We start from the raw sequence: 12,652 nt of genomic DNA on the forward strand, positions 1-12,652 counted from the left end.
ACGCCCATTTCAAGCCGCGTTTGCCTCGCTCTCAGAATCCCTCTGCTCCGCGTGCCTCGCTCTCTCCCTCGCCCCGCGTGCCTCGCTCTCTCCCTCGCCCCGCGTGCCTCGCTTCCTCCACGCCCGCGTGCCTCGCTCTCTCCCTCGCCCCGCGTGCCTCGCTCTCTCCCTCGCCCCGCGTGCCTCGCTCTCTCCCTCGCCCCGCGTGCCTCGCTCTCTCCCTCGCCCCGCGTGCCTCGCTCTCTCCCTCGCCCCGCGTGCCTCGCTCTCTCCCTTGCCCCCGCGTGCCTCGCTCTCTCCCTCGCCCCGCGTGCCTCGCTCTCTCCCCCGCCCCGTGCCTCGCTCTCTCCCTCGCCCCGCGTGCCTCGCTCTCTCCCTCGCCCCGCGTGCCTCGCTCTCTCCCTCGCCCCGCGTGCCTCGCTCTCTCCCTCGCCCCGCGTGCCTCGCTCTCTCCCTCGCCCCGCGTGCCTCGCTCTCTCCCTCGCCCCGCGTGCCTCGCTCTCTCCCCTCGCCCCCGCGTGCCTCGCTCTCTCCCTCGCCCCGCGTGCCTCGCTCTCTCCCTCGCCCCGCGTGCCTCGCTCTCTCCCTCGCCCCGCGTGCCTCGCTCTCTCCCTCGCCCCGCGTGCCTCGCTCTCTCCCTCGCCCCGCGTGCCTCGCTCTCTCCCTCGCCCCGCGTGCCTCGCTCTCTCCCTCGCCCCGCGTGCCTCGCTCTCTCCCTCGCCCCGCGTGCCTCGCTCTCTCCCTCGCCCCGCGTGCCTCGCTCTCTCCCTCGCCCCGCGTGCCTCGCTCTCTCCCTCGCCCCGCGTGCCTCGCTCTCTCCCTCGCCCCGCGTGCCTCGCTCTCTCCCTCGGCCCGCGTGCCTCGCTCTCTCCCTCGCCCCGCGTGCCTCGCTCTCCTGCCCTCTCCCTCGCCCCGCGTGCCTCGCTCTCTCCCTCGGCCCGCGTGCCTCGCTCTCTCCCTCGCCCCGCGTGCCTCGCTCTCCCTCGCCCCGCGTGCCTCGCTCTCTCCCTCGCCCCGCGTGCCTCGCTCTCTCCCTCGCCCCGCGTGCCTCGCTCTCTCCCTCGCCCGCGTGCCTCGCTCTCTCCCTCGGCCCGCGTGCCTCGCTCTCTCCCTCGCCCCGCGTGCCTCGCTCTCTCCCTCGCCCCGCGTGCCTCGCTCTCTCCCTCGCCCCGCGTGCCTCGCTCTCTCCCTCGCCCCGCGTGCCTCGCTCTCTCCCTCGCCCCGCGTGCCTCGCTCTCTCCCTCGCCCCGCGTGCCTCGCTCTCTCCCTCGCCCCGCGTGCCTCGCTCTCTCCCTCGCCCCGCGTGCCTCGCTCTCTCCCTCGCCCCGCGTGCCTCGCTCTCTCCCTCGCCCCGCGTGCCTCGCTCTCTCCCTCGCCCCGCGTGCCTCGCTCTCTCCCTCGCCCCGCGTGCCTCGCTCTCTCCCTCGCCCCGCGTGCCTCGCTCTCTCCCTCGCCCCGCGTGCCTCGCTCTCTCCCTCGCCCCGCGTGCCTCGCTCTCTCCCTCGCCCCGCGTGCCTCGCTCTCTCCCTCGCCCCGCGTGCCTCGCTCTCTCCCTCGCCCCGCGTGCCTCGCTCTCTCCCTCGCCCCGCGTGCCTCGCTCTCTCCCTCGCCCCGCGTGCCTCGCTCTCTCCCTCGCCCCGCGTGCCTCGCTCTCTCCCTCGCCCCGCGTGCCTCGCTCTCTCCCTCGCCCCGCGTGCCTCGCTCTCTCCCTCCCCCGCGTGCCTCGCTCTCTCCTCTCCCCGCGTGCCTCGCTCTCTCTCTCCCCGCGTGCCTCGCTCTCTCCTCTCCCCGTGTGCCTCGCTCTCTCTCTGCCCCGCGTGCCTCGCTCTCTCTCTCCCCGTGTGCCTCGCTCTCTCTCTCCCCGTGTGCCTCGCTCTCTCTCTCCCCGTGTGCCTCGCTCTCTCTCTCCCCGTGTGCCTCGCTCTCTCTCTCCCCGTGTGCCTCGCTCTCTCTCTCCCCGTGTGCCTCGCTCTCTCTCTCCCCGTGTGCCTCGCTCTCTCTCTCCCCGTGTGCCTCGCTCTCTCTCTCCCCGTGTGCCTCGCTCTTCTCTCCCCGTGTGCCTCGCTCTCTCTCCCCCGTGTGCCTCGCTCTCTCTCTCTCCCCGTGTGCCTCGCTCTCTCTCTCCCCGTGTGCCTCGCTCTCTCTCTCCCCGTGTGCCTCGCTCTCTCTCTCTCCCCGTGTGCCTCGCTTCTCTCTCCCCGTGTGCCTCGCTCTCTCTCTCCCCGTGTGCCTCGCTCTCTCTCTCCCCGTGTGCCTCGCTCTCTCTCTCCCCCGGTGCCTCGCTCTTCTCTCTCCCCGTGTGCCTCGCTCTCTCTCTCTCCCCGTGTGCCTCGCTCTCTCTCTCTCCCCGTGTGCCTCGCTCTCTCTCTCTCCCCGTGTGCCTCGCTCTCTCTCTCTCCCCGTGTGCCTCGCTCTCTCTCTCTCCCCGTGTGCCTCGCTCCTCCTCGCTCTCTCTCTCTCCCCGCGTGCCTCGCTCTCTCTCTCTCCCCGCGTGCCTCGCTCTCTCTCTCTCCCCGCGTGCCTCGCTCTCTCTCTCTCCCCGCGTGCCTCGCTCTCTCTCTCTCCCCGCGTGCCTCGCTCTCTCTCTCGCCCCGCGTGCCTCGCTCTCTCTCTCTCCCCGCGTGCCTCGCTCTCTCTCTCTCCCCGCGTGCCTCGCTCTCTCTCTCTCCCCGCGTGCCTCGCTCTCTCTCTCTCCCCGCGTGCCTCGCTCTCTCTCTCTCCCGCGTGCCTCGCTCTCTCTCTCTCCCCGCGTGCCTCGCTCTCTCTCTCTCCCCGCGTGCCTCGCTCTCTCTCTCGCCCCGCGTGCCTCGCTCTCTCTCTCGCCCCGCGTGCCTCGCTCTCTCTCCGCCCCGCGTGCCTCGCTCTCTCTCTCGCCCCGCGTGCCTCGCTCTCTCCTCGCCCCGCGTGCCTCGCTCTCTCTCGCCCCGCGTGCCTCGCTCTCTCTCTCGCCCCGCGTGCCTCGCTCTCTCTCTCGCCCCGCGTGCCTCGCTCTCTCTCTCGCCCCGCGTGCCTCGCTCTCTCTCTCGCCCCGCGTGCCTCGCTCTCTCTCTCGCCCCGCGTGCCTCGCTCTCTCTCTCGCCCCGCGTGCCTCGCTCTCTCTCTCGCCCCGCGTGCCTCGCTCTCTCTCTCGCCCCGCGTGCCTCGCTCTCTCCCTCGCCCCGCGTGCCTCGCTCTCTCCTCGCCCCGCGTGCCTCGCTCTCTCCCTCGCCCCGCGTGCCTCGCTCTCTCCCTCGCCCCGCGTGCCTCGCTCTCTCCCTCGCCCCGCGTGCCTCGCTCTCTCCCTCGCCCCGCGTGCCTCGCTCTCTCCCTCGCCCCGCGTGCCTCGCTCTCTCCCTCGCCCCGCGTGCCTCGCTCTCTCCCTCGCCCCGCGTGCCTCGCTTCTTCCCTCGCCCCGCGTGCCTCGCTCTCTCCCTCGCCCCGCGTGCCTCGCTCTCTCCCTCGCCCCGCGTGCCTCGCTCTCTCCCTCGCCCCGCGTGCCTCGCTCTCTCCCTCGCCCCGCGTGCCTCGCTCTCTCCCTCGCCCGGTGCCTCGCTCTCTCCCTCGCCCCGCGTGCCTCGCTCTCTCCCTCGCCCCGCGTGCCTCGCTCTCTCCCTCGCCCCGCGTGCCTCGCTCTCTCCCTCGGCCCGCGTGCCTCGCTCTCTCCCTCGCCCGCGTGCCTCGCTCTCTCCCTCGGCCCCGCGTGCCTCGCTCTCTCCCTCGGCCCGCGTGCCTCGCTCTCTCCCTCGCCCCGCGTGCCTCGCTCTCTCCCTCGCCCCGCGTGCCTCGCTCTCTCCCTCGCCCCGCGTGCCTCGCTCTCTCCCTCGCCCCGCGTGCCTCGCTCTCTCCCTCGCCCCGCGTGCCTCGCTCTCTCCCTCGGCCCGCGTGCCTCGCTCTCTCCCTCGCCCCGCGTGCCTCGCTCTCTCCCTCGCCCCGCGTGCCTCGCTCTCTCCCTCGCCCCGCGTGCCTCGCTCTCTCCCTCGCCCCGCGTGCCTCGCTCTCTCCCTCGCCCCGCGTGCCTCGCTCTCTCCCTCGCCCCGCGTGCCTCGCTCTCTCCCTCGCCCCGCGTGCCTCGCTCTCTCCCTCGCCCCGCGTGCCTCGCTCTCTCCCTCGCCCCGCGTGCCTCGCTCTCTCCCTCGCCCCGCGTGCCTCGCTCTCTCCCTCGCCCCGCGTGCCTCGCTCTCTCCCTCGCCCCGCGTGCCTCGCTCTCTCCCTCGCCCCGCGTGCCTCGCTCTCTCCCTCGCCCCGCGTGCCTCGCTCTCTCCCTCGCCCCGCGTGCCTCGCTCTCTCCCTCGCCCCGCGTGCCTCGCTCTCTCCCTCGCCCCGCGTGCCTCGCTCTCTCCCTCGCCCCGCGTGCCTCGCTCTCTCCCTCGCCCCGCGTGCCTCGCTCTCTCCCTCGCCCCGCGTGCCTCGCTCTCTCCCTCGCCCCGCGTGCCTCGCTCTCTCCCTCGCCCCGCGTGCCTCGCTCTCTCCCTCGCCCCGCGTGCCTCGCTCTCTCCCTCGCCCCGCGTGCCTCGCTCTCTCTGTGTCTCGCTCTCTCTGTGTCTCGCTCTCTCTCACTTTTCACCATCCAAACTACCCTCCTCCTCCTCTCCATTTGTGTCTCTCTACAGATCTGGCGGCAGTTATTTTCACCGCTGCACGCGCTGAATTTTGGAATTGGTGGAGATGCGACACAGCACGTGCTGTGGAGACTGCAAAACGGAGAGCTGGAAAACATCAGACCAAAGGTATAGATAGACGGAGAGCTGGGGAATCTCAGCGATGGTATAGATAGACGGAGAGCTGGGGAATCTCAGAGCGATTGGTATAGATCGACGGAGAGCTGGGGAATCTCAGAGCGATGGTATCGATAGACCGAGAGCTGGGGAATCTCAGCGATGGTATAGATAGACGGAGAGCTGGAGAATCTCAGAGCGATGGTATAGATAGACGGGGAGCTGGAGAATCTCAGTGATGGTATAGATAGACGGAGAGCTGGAGAATCTCAGAGCGATGGTATAGATAGACGGAGAGCTGGAGAATCTCAGCGATGGTATAGATAGATGGAGAGCTGGAGAATCTCAGAGCGATGGTATAGATAGACGGAGAGCTGGGGAATCTCAGAGCGATTGGTATAGATAGACGGGGAGCTGGAGAATATCAGCGATGGTATAGATAGACGGAGAGTGGGGAATCTCAGAGCAATGGTACAGATAGACCGAGAGCTGGAGAATCTCAGAGCGATGATATAGATAGACCGAGAGCTGGGGAATCTCAGAGCGATGGTATAGATAGACGGAGAGCTGGAGAATCTCAGCGATGGTATAGATAGATGGAGAGCTGGAGAATCTCAGAGCGATGGTATAGATAGACGGAGAGCTGGGGAATCTCAGAGCGATGGTATAGATCGACGGAGAGCTGGAGAATCTCAGCGATGGTATAGATAGATGGAGAGCTGGAGAATCTCAGCGATGGTATAGATAGATGGAGAGCTGGAGAATCTCAGCGATGGTATAGATAGACGGAGAGCTGGAGAATCTCAGAGCGATGGTATAGATAGACGGAGAGTGGGGAATCTCAGCGATGGTATAGATAGACGGAGAGCTGGAGAATCTCAGAGCGATGGTATAGATAGACGGAGAGCTGGAGAATCTCAGAGCGATGGTATAGATAGACGGAGAGTGGGGAATCTCAGCGATGGTATAGATAGACGGAGAGCTGGAGAATCTCAGAGCGATGGTACAGATAGACGGAGAGCTGGAGAATCTCAGAGCGATGGTATAGATCGACGGAGAGCTGGGGAATCTCAGAGCGATGGTATAGATCGACGGAGAGCTGGAGAATCTCAGAGCGATGGTACAGATAGACGGAGAGCTGTGGAATCTCAGAGCGATGGTATAGATCGACGGAGAGCTGGAGAATCTCAGAGCGATGGTACAGATAGACGGAGAGCTGGAGAATCTCAGCGATGGTATAGATCGACGGAGAGCTGGGGAATCTCAGAGCGATGGTATAGATTAACGGAGAGCTGGGGAATCTCAGCGATGGTACAGATAGACGGAGAGCTGGAGAATCTCAGAGCGATGGTACAGATAGACGGAGAGGAAGGGAATCTCAGGGCGATGGTACAGATAGACGGAGAGCTGGAGAATCTCAGCGATGGTATAGATAGACGGAGAGCTGTGGAATCTCAGAGCGATGGTATAGATTAACGGAGAGCTGGAGAATCTTAGGGCAATGGTATAGATAGACGGAGAGCTGGAGAATCTCAGCGATGGTATAGATAGACGGAGAGCTGGAGAATCTCAGGGCGATGGTACAGATAGATGGAGAGCTGGAGAATCTCAGCGATGGTATAGATAGACGGAGAGTGGGGAATCTCAGAACGATGGTATCGATAGACGGAGAGCTGGGGAATCTCAGCGATGGTATAGATAGACGGGGAACTGGAGAATCTCAGAGCGATGGTATAGATAGACGGAGAGTGGGGAATCTGATCGATGGTATAGATAGACGGGGAACTGGAGAATCTGAGCGATGGTATAGATAGACGGAGAGTGGGGAATCTGATCGATGGTATAGATAGACGGGGAACTGGAGAATCTCAGAGCGATGGTATAGATAGACGGAGAGTGGGGAATCTGATCGATGGTATCGATAGACGGGGAACTGGAGAATCTCAGAGCGATGGTATAGATAGACGGAGAGCTGGAGAATCTCAGCGATGGTATAGATTAACGGAGAGCTGGAGAATCTTAGGGCGATGGTACAGATAGACGGAGAGCTGGAGAATCTCAGCGATGGTATAGATAGACGGAGAGCTGGGGAATCTCAGAGCGATGGTACAGATAGACGGAGAGCTGGGGAATCTCAGAGCGATGGTATAGATAGACGAGGAGCTGGGGAATCTCAGAGCGATGGTACAGATAGATGGAGAGCTGGGGAATCTCAGCGATGGTATAGATAGACGAGGAGCTGGAGAATCTCAGCGATGGTATAGATAGTCGGAGAGCTGGAGAATCTCAGAGCGATGGTATAGATAGTCGGAGAGCTGGAGAATCTCAGCGATGGTATAGATAGACGGAGAGCTGGAGAATCTCAGCGATGGTATAGATAGACGGAGAGTGGGGAATCTGATCGATGGTATAGATAGACGGGGAACTGGAGAATCTCAGAGCGATGGTATAGATAGACGAGGAGCTGGAGAATCTAAGAGCGATGGTACAGATAGACGGAGAGCTGGAGAATCTCAGAGCGATGGTATAGATAGATGGAGAGCTGGAGAATCTCAGAGCGATGGTATAGATAGACGGAGAGCTGGAGAATCTCAGCGATGGTATAGATAGACGGAGAGCTGGAGAATCTCAGCGATGGTATAGATAGACGGAGAGCTGGAGAATCTCAGCGATGGTATAGATAGACGGAGAGCTGGAGAATCTCAGCGATGGTATAGATAGACGGAGAGCTGGGGAATCTGAGCGATGGTATAGATAGACGGAGAGCTGGGGAATCTCAGCGATGGTACAGATAGACGGAGAGCTGGAGAATCTCAGCGATGGTATAGATAGACGGAGAGCTGGAGAATCTCAGCGATGGTATAGATAGACGGAGAGTGGAGAATCTCAGCGATGGTATAGATAGACGGAGAGTGGGGAATCTCAGCGATGGTATAGATAGACGGAGAGTGGGGAATCTCAGCGATGGTATAGATAGACGGGGAGCTTTAGAATCTCAGAGCGATGGTATAGATAGACGGAGAGCTGAGGAATCTCAGCGATGGTATAGATGGAGCTTGTTTCCAGCAATTGAAGGTCTCGAATGAACAATCTTAAATGAGATTTCGAGCAAAAGGCAGGGGAAACCTCTTCATACGGCGACACGTGAGGCTGTGGGATTCATTCCCAGGGTTAGTGGTTGAGACACAAGCTCTGTCAACATTCAAGATGAGACTGGATTGCATTTCAACAGCACTTTTCACAGAGGGTTGTAAATCTGTGGAATTCTCTGCCCCAGAGAGCTGTGGAGGCTGGGTCATTGAATATATTTAAGGTGGAGATAGACAGATTCTTGAGCGATAAGGGCGTGAAGGTTTATGGGGAGCGGGCGGGTAAGTGGAGCTGAGTCCATGATCAGATCAGCCGTGATCTTATTGAATGGCGGAGCAGGCTCGAGGGTCTAAATGGCCGACTCCTGGTCCTCTTTCTTCTGTCCTTATGTCTGGGACGAGGGTGGGGGAGTGGGTTGGGACAGGCTGCGGGGGGGGGGGGAGGGGAGCAGCGTCAGGCTGGAGAGGAGTGGGACGATGATCGCTGGGAATGAGTTGAAGCAGGTTTCACTGTGCACCCCTCCCCTCTGTTTGCAGGTGATTGTTTTGTGGGTGGGGACAAACAACCACGGACACACGGCGGAGCAGGTTGCCGGGGGAATCGAGGCCATCATCAATCTCCTCAACCAGCGGCAGCCACAGGCCAAAGTCATCGTACTGGTGAGTGACCGGGGGGTGGGCAGGTCATGGGAGTGACTGGGGGGAGGGCCGGGGGTGGAAGACCAACAACTTGGATTTATATAGTGCCTTTCACCACCTCCGGACATCCCAAAGCGCTTTACAGCCAGTGAAGTACTTTTGAAGTGTAGTCACTGTTGTAATGTCAGGAACTCAGCAGCAAACTCACCAAAACAGCAATGTGATAATGACCTCGATAATCTGTTTTTCGTGATGTTAATTGTGGGATAAATTGTTGGCCCCAAGACTCTGGGGTGAGCTCCCCTGCTCCCCTTCGAAATAGTCTCACAGGATCTTTTACGTCTGTCGAAGAGGGCAGGCGAGGCCTCATTTAACATCTCAACCTAAAGGCGGCCCCTCCGACAGTGCGGCGCTCCCTTAGTACTGCCCCTCCGACAGTGCGGCGCTCCCTCAGCACTGCCTCTCCGACAGTGCGGCGCTCCCTCAGCACTGCCCCTCCGACAGTGTGGCGCTCCCTCAGTACTGCCCCTCCGACAGTGCGGTGTTCCCTCAGCACTGCCCCTCCGACAGTGCGGCGTTCCCTCAGTACTGCCCCTCCGACAGTGCGGCGCTCCCTCAGTACTGCCCCTCCGACAGTGCGCCGCTCCCTCAGAACTGCCCCTCCGACAGTGCGCCGCTCCCTCAGAACTGCCCCTCCGACAGTGCGCCGCTCCCTCAGTACTGCCCCTCCGACAGTGCGGCGCTCCCTCAGTACTGCCCCTCCGACAGTGCGGCGATCCCTCAGTACTGCCCCTCCGACAGTGCGGCGCTCCCTCAGTACTGCCCCTCCGACAGTGCGGCATTCCCTCAGTACTGCCCCTCCGACAGTGCGCCGCTCCCTCAGGACTGCCCCTCCGACAGTGCGCCGCTCCCTCAGCACTGCACTGGAATGTCTGCCTGGATTGTGTGCCCAAGCCTCTGGAGTGGGACTTGAACTCTCAACCTTCTGAGCCACGTCTGCCGGTGCTCCCTCGGGGGGTGGGGGGGGGGGGTTGCCCCTGCTCTGCCCTGCCTCTGATGCCTCCCCTTGCCGTTTGTTGCAGGGCCTGTTGCCCCGTGGGAAGGACCCGAACCCGCTGCGGGAGAAGAACGCCCTGGTGAACGAGCTGGTGAAGGGCAGCGTGGCCAGTCTGGGCACGACCTGCTACCTTGACGTGGACCCGGGCTTCGTGAACTCTGAGGGCAGCATGAGCCACAACGACCTGTACGACTACCTGCACCTGACTCGGCACGCGTACACCAGCGTCTGCAAACTGATCCACACCCGCGTCCACCAGCTGCTGGGGGAAGCGGCCTGCGACTCGCCCAAGCCAGCCCCCTGATGGCCGGAGGCTGTTGCCGTCACGTCGGGCCTGGCTGTGGGGAACGCTGGGGAGCGACGGACCCCGTGGAGGGATGGCCATGTGGGGAGGGGGCTTGCAATTTCAAATGATCAAACCCGAATAATAAACCTTCACCTGTCCCACACACGGGCCACCTGTCAGTTGTTGGTCATTCTATCATTGCTGTCAATGTTGCGGCCGGCACAGAGCCCGAAACAAGGGGCAGGGAACTGCACGATTGAAGGTGGGGGTTGGGGTGGAGGTAATACATTTGCTTCATGGGTTCTTGCTTGCGAATTCATATTGCCAGTTAGTTGGTTGTTGAACCGTTGTTCATAAATCGCACGACACATTACCAGTCCATCCACCAGGCTCACAACCACCTGCCTCATCGTGGGTCCCCCGAACCCAACTGGCTGGGGTTTTATTGAGGCTTGTGAACATCACGTGACGGGCTAAGCCACTCACAATGCAACAGCTCGACAAACCTTTGAGCATGCCCTCCGGTGCGTACGTTACAGTGGGGGCGGTAGAGTTGAGTGTGTCAGTGGGAGGGGGCTGGGAATTGGGGAATAGTAACATAGAAAATAGGTGCAGGAGTCGGCCATTCGGCCCTCCGAGCCTGCACCGCCATTCAATATGATCATGGCTGATCATTCCCTCAGTGCCCCTTTCCTGCTTTCTCTCCATACACCTTGACCCCTTTAGCCGTAAGGGCCACATCTAACTCGCTCTTGAATATATCCAAAGAACTGGCATCAACAACTCTCTGCGGCAGGGAATTCCACAGGTTAACAACTCTCTGAGTAAAGAAGTTTCTCCTCATCTCAGTCCTAAATGGCTTGCCCCTTATCTTAAGACTGTGTCCCTTGGTTCTGGACTTCCCCAACATCGGGAACATTCTACCTGCATCTAACCTGTCTAAATCCGTCAGAATCTTATGTTTCTATGAGATCCCCTCTCATCCTGCTAAACTCCAGTGTATAAAGGCCCAGTTGATCCAGTCTCCTCTCATATGTCAGTCCTGCCATCCCGGGAATCAGTCTGGTGAACCTTCGCTGCACTCCGCCAATAGCAAGAATGTCCTTCCTCAGATTAGGAGACCAAAACTGAACACAATATTCCAGCTGAGGCCTCACCAAGGTCCTGCACAACTGCAGTAAGACCTTCCTGCTCCTATACTCAAATCCACTAGCTATGAAGGCCAACGTACCATTTACGGCCTGCTGTACCTGCATGCCAACTTTCAATGACTGATGAACCATGACACCCAGGTCTCACTGCACCTCCCCTTTTCTTAATCTGCCGCCATTCAGATAATATTCTACCTTTGTGTGTTTACCCTCGAAGTGGATAACCTCACATTTATCCACATCATACTGCATCTGCCATGCATTTTGCCCACTCACCTAACCTGTCCCAGTCACCCTGCAGCCTCTGAGTCCTCCTCACAGCTCACACCACCACCCAGTTTAGTGTCATCTGCAAACTTGGAGATATTACACTCGATTTCATCCTCTAGATCATTAATGTATGTTGTAAATAGCTGGGGTCCCAGCACTGAGCCCTGTGGCACCCCACTAGTCACTGCCTGCCATTCTGAAAAGGACCCGTTTATCCCGACTCTCTGCTTCCTGTCTGCCAACCAGTTCTCTATCCATGTCAGTACATAACCCCCAATACCACGTGCTTTGATTTTGCACACCAATCTCTTGTGTCGGACCTTGTCAAAAGCCTTGTGCAAGTCCAAATACACCACATCCACTGGTTCTCCCTTGTCCACTCTACTCGTTACATCCTCAAAAAATTCCAGAAGCTTTGTCAAGCATGATTTCCCTTTCATAAATCCATGCTGACTTGGACCGGTCCTGTCACTGCTTTCCAAATGTGTAGCTCTTTCATCCTTAAAGATTCATTCCAACATTTACCCCACTACTGATGTCAGGCTAACCGGTCGATAAATACCCGTTTTCTCTCCCTCCTTTTTAAAAAGTGGCGTTACATTAGCTACCCTCCAGTCCATAGGAACTGATCCAGAGTCATTAGACTGTTGGAAAATGATCACCAATGCATTTCTATGTCTAGGGCCACTTCTTTAAGTACTCTGGGATGCAGACTATCAGGCCCCGGGGATTTATCAGCTAAATAAGGATATCCTTCAGTTCCTCCTCACTAGACCCTCAGTCCCATCGTACATCCGAAAGGTTATTTGGTTCTGTCTTCAGAAAGGAAGACACAAAGTATTTGTTCAATTGGTCTGCCATTTCTTTGTTCCCCATTATAAATTCACCTGAATCCGACTGAAGGGACCTACGTTTGTCTTCACTAATCTTTCTATCTTCACATATCGAAAGAATGTGACAGTGGGAGTTGGGGAGTGTGTCAGTGGGAGGGGGGGGGGGAGTTGGGGAGTGTGTCAGTGGGGGGGGAGTTGGGGAGTGTGTCAGTGGGGGGAGGGAGTTGGGGAGTGTGTCAGTGGGAGGGGGGCGGGAAGTTGGGGAGTGTGTCAGTGGGGGAGAGAATTGGGGAGTGTCAGTGGGGGGGGGGAGTTGGAGAGTGTGTCAGTGGAGGGGGAGAGTTGGGGAGTGTGTCACTGGGAGGGGGGGAGCTGGGGAGTGTGTCAGTGGGGGGGCGGGGAGTTGGGGAGTGTGTCAGTGGTGGGGGGGAGTTGGGGAGTGTGTCAGTGGGGGGGGGGAGTTGGGGAGTGTGTCAGTGGGGGGAGGGGGGAAGTGTGTCAGTGGGGGGAGGGGGGAGTTGGAGAGTGTGTCGGGGATGGGAGTTGGGGAGTGTGTCAGTGGGGGGGGGGAGAGTTGGTGGAGTGTGTCAGTGGGAGGGGGGTGGGAGTTGGGGAGTGTGTCGGGGAATGGGA

The 12,652-nt window shown here is 60.4% G+C and overlaps 1 protein-coding gene across 2 annotated transcripts in view; it reads left to right on the plus strand.

Moving 5' to 3' along the window:
• The window catches only part of pafah1b3 (platelet-activating factor acetylhydrolase, isoform Ib, gamma subunit), a 59,167-nt gene extending 49,223 nt beyond the window's left edge, over positions 1–9,944 (plus strand). For both annotated transcript variants that reach the window (XM_070868921.1, XM_070868922.1), the window contains exons 4-6: positions 4,590–4,706; positions 8,321–8,443; positions 9,505–9,944. In XM_070868921.1, the coding sequence (XP_070725022.1) occupies positions 4,590–4,706; positions 8,321–8,443; positions 9,505–9,783 (519 nt within the window). In that variant the 3' untranslated portion in view covers positions 9,784–9,944. The remainder of the gene's footprint in view (positions 1–4,589; positions 4,707–8,320; positions 8,444–9,504) is intronic.
• The last annotated feature ends 2,708 nt before the right edge of the window (positions 9,945–12,652 follow it).

The sequence above is a fragment of the Pristiophorus japonicus genome, chromosome 31 (genome assembly GCF_044704955.1).
Source record: "Pristiophorus japonicus isolate sPriJap1 chromosome 31, sPriJap1.hap1, whole genome shotgun sequence".
NCBI lineage: Eukaryota > Metazoa > Chordata > Chondrichthyes > Pristiophoridae > Pristiophorus > Pristiophorus japonicus.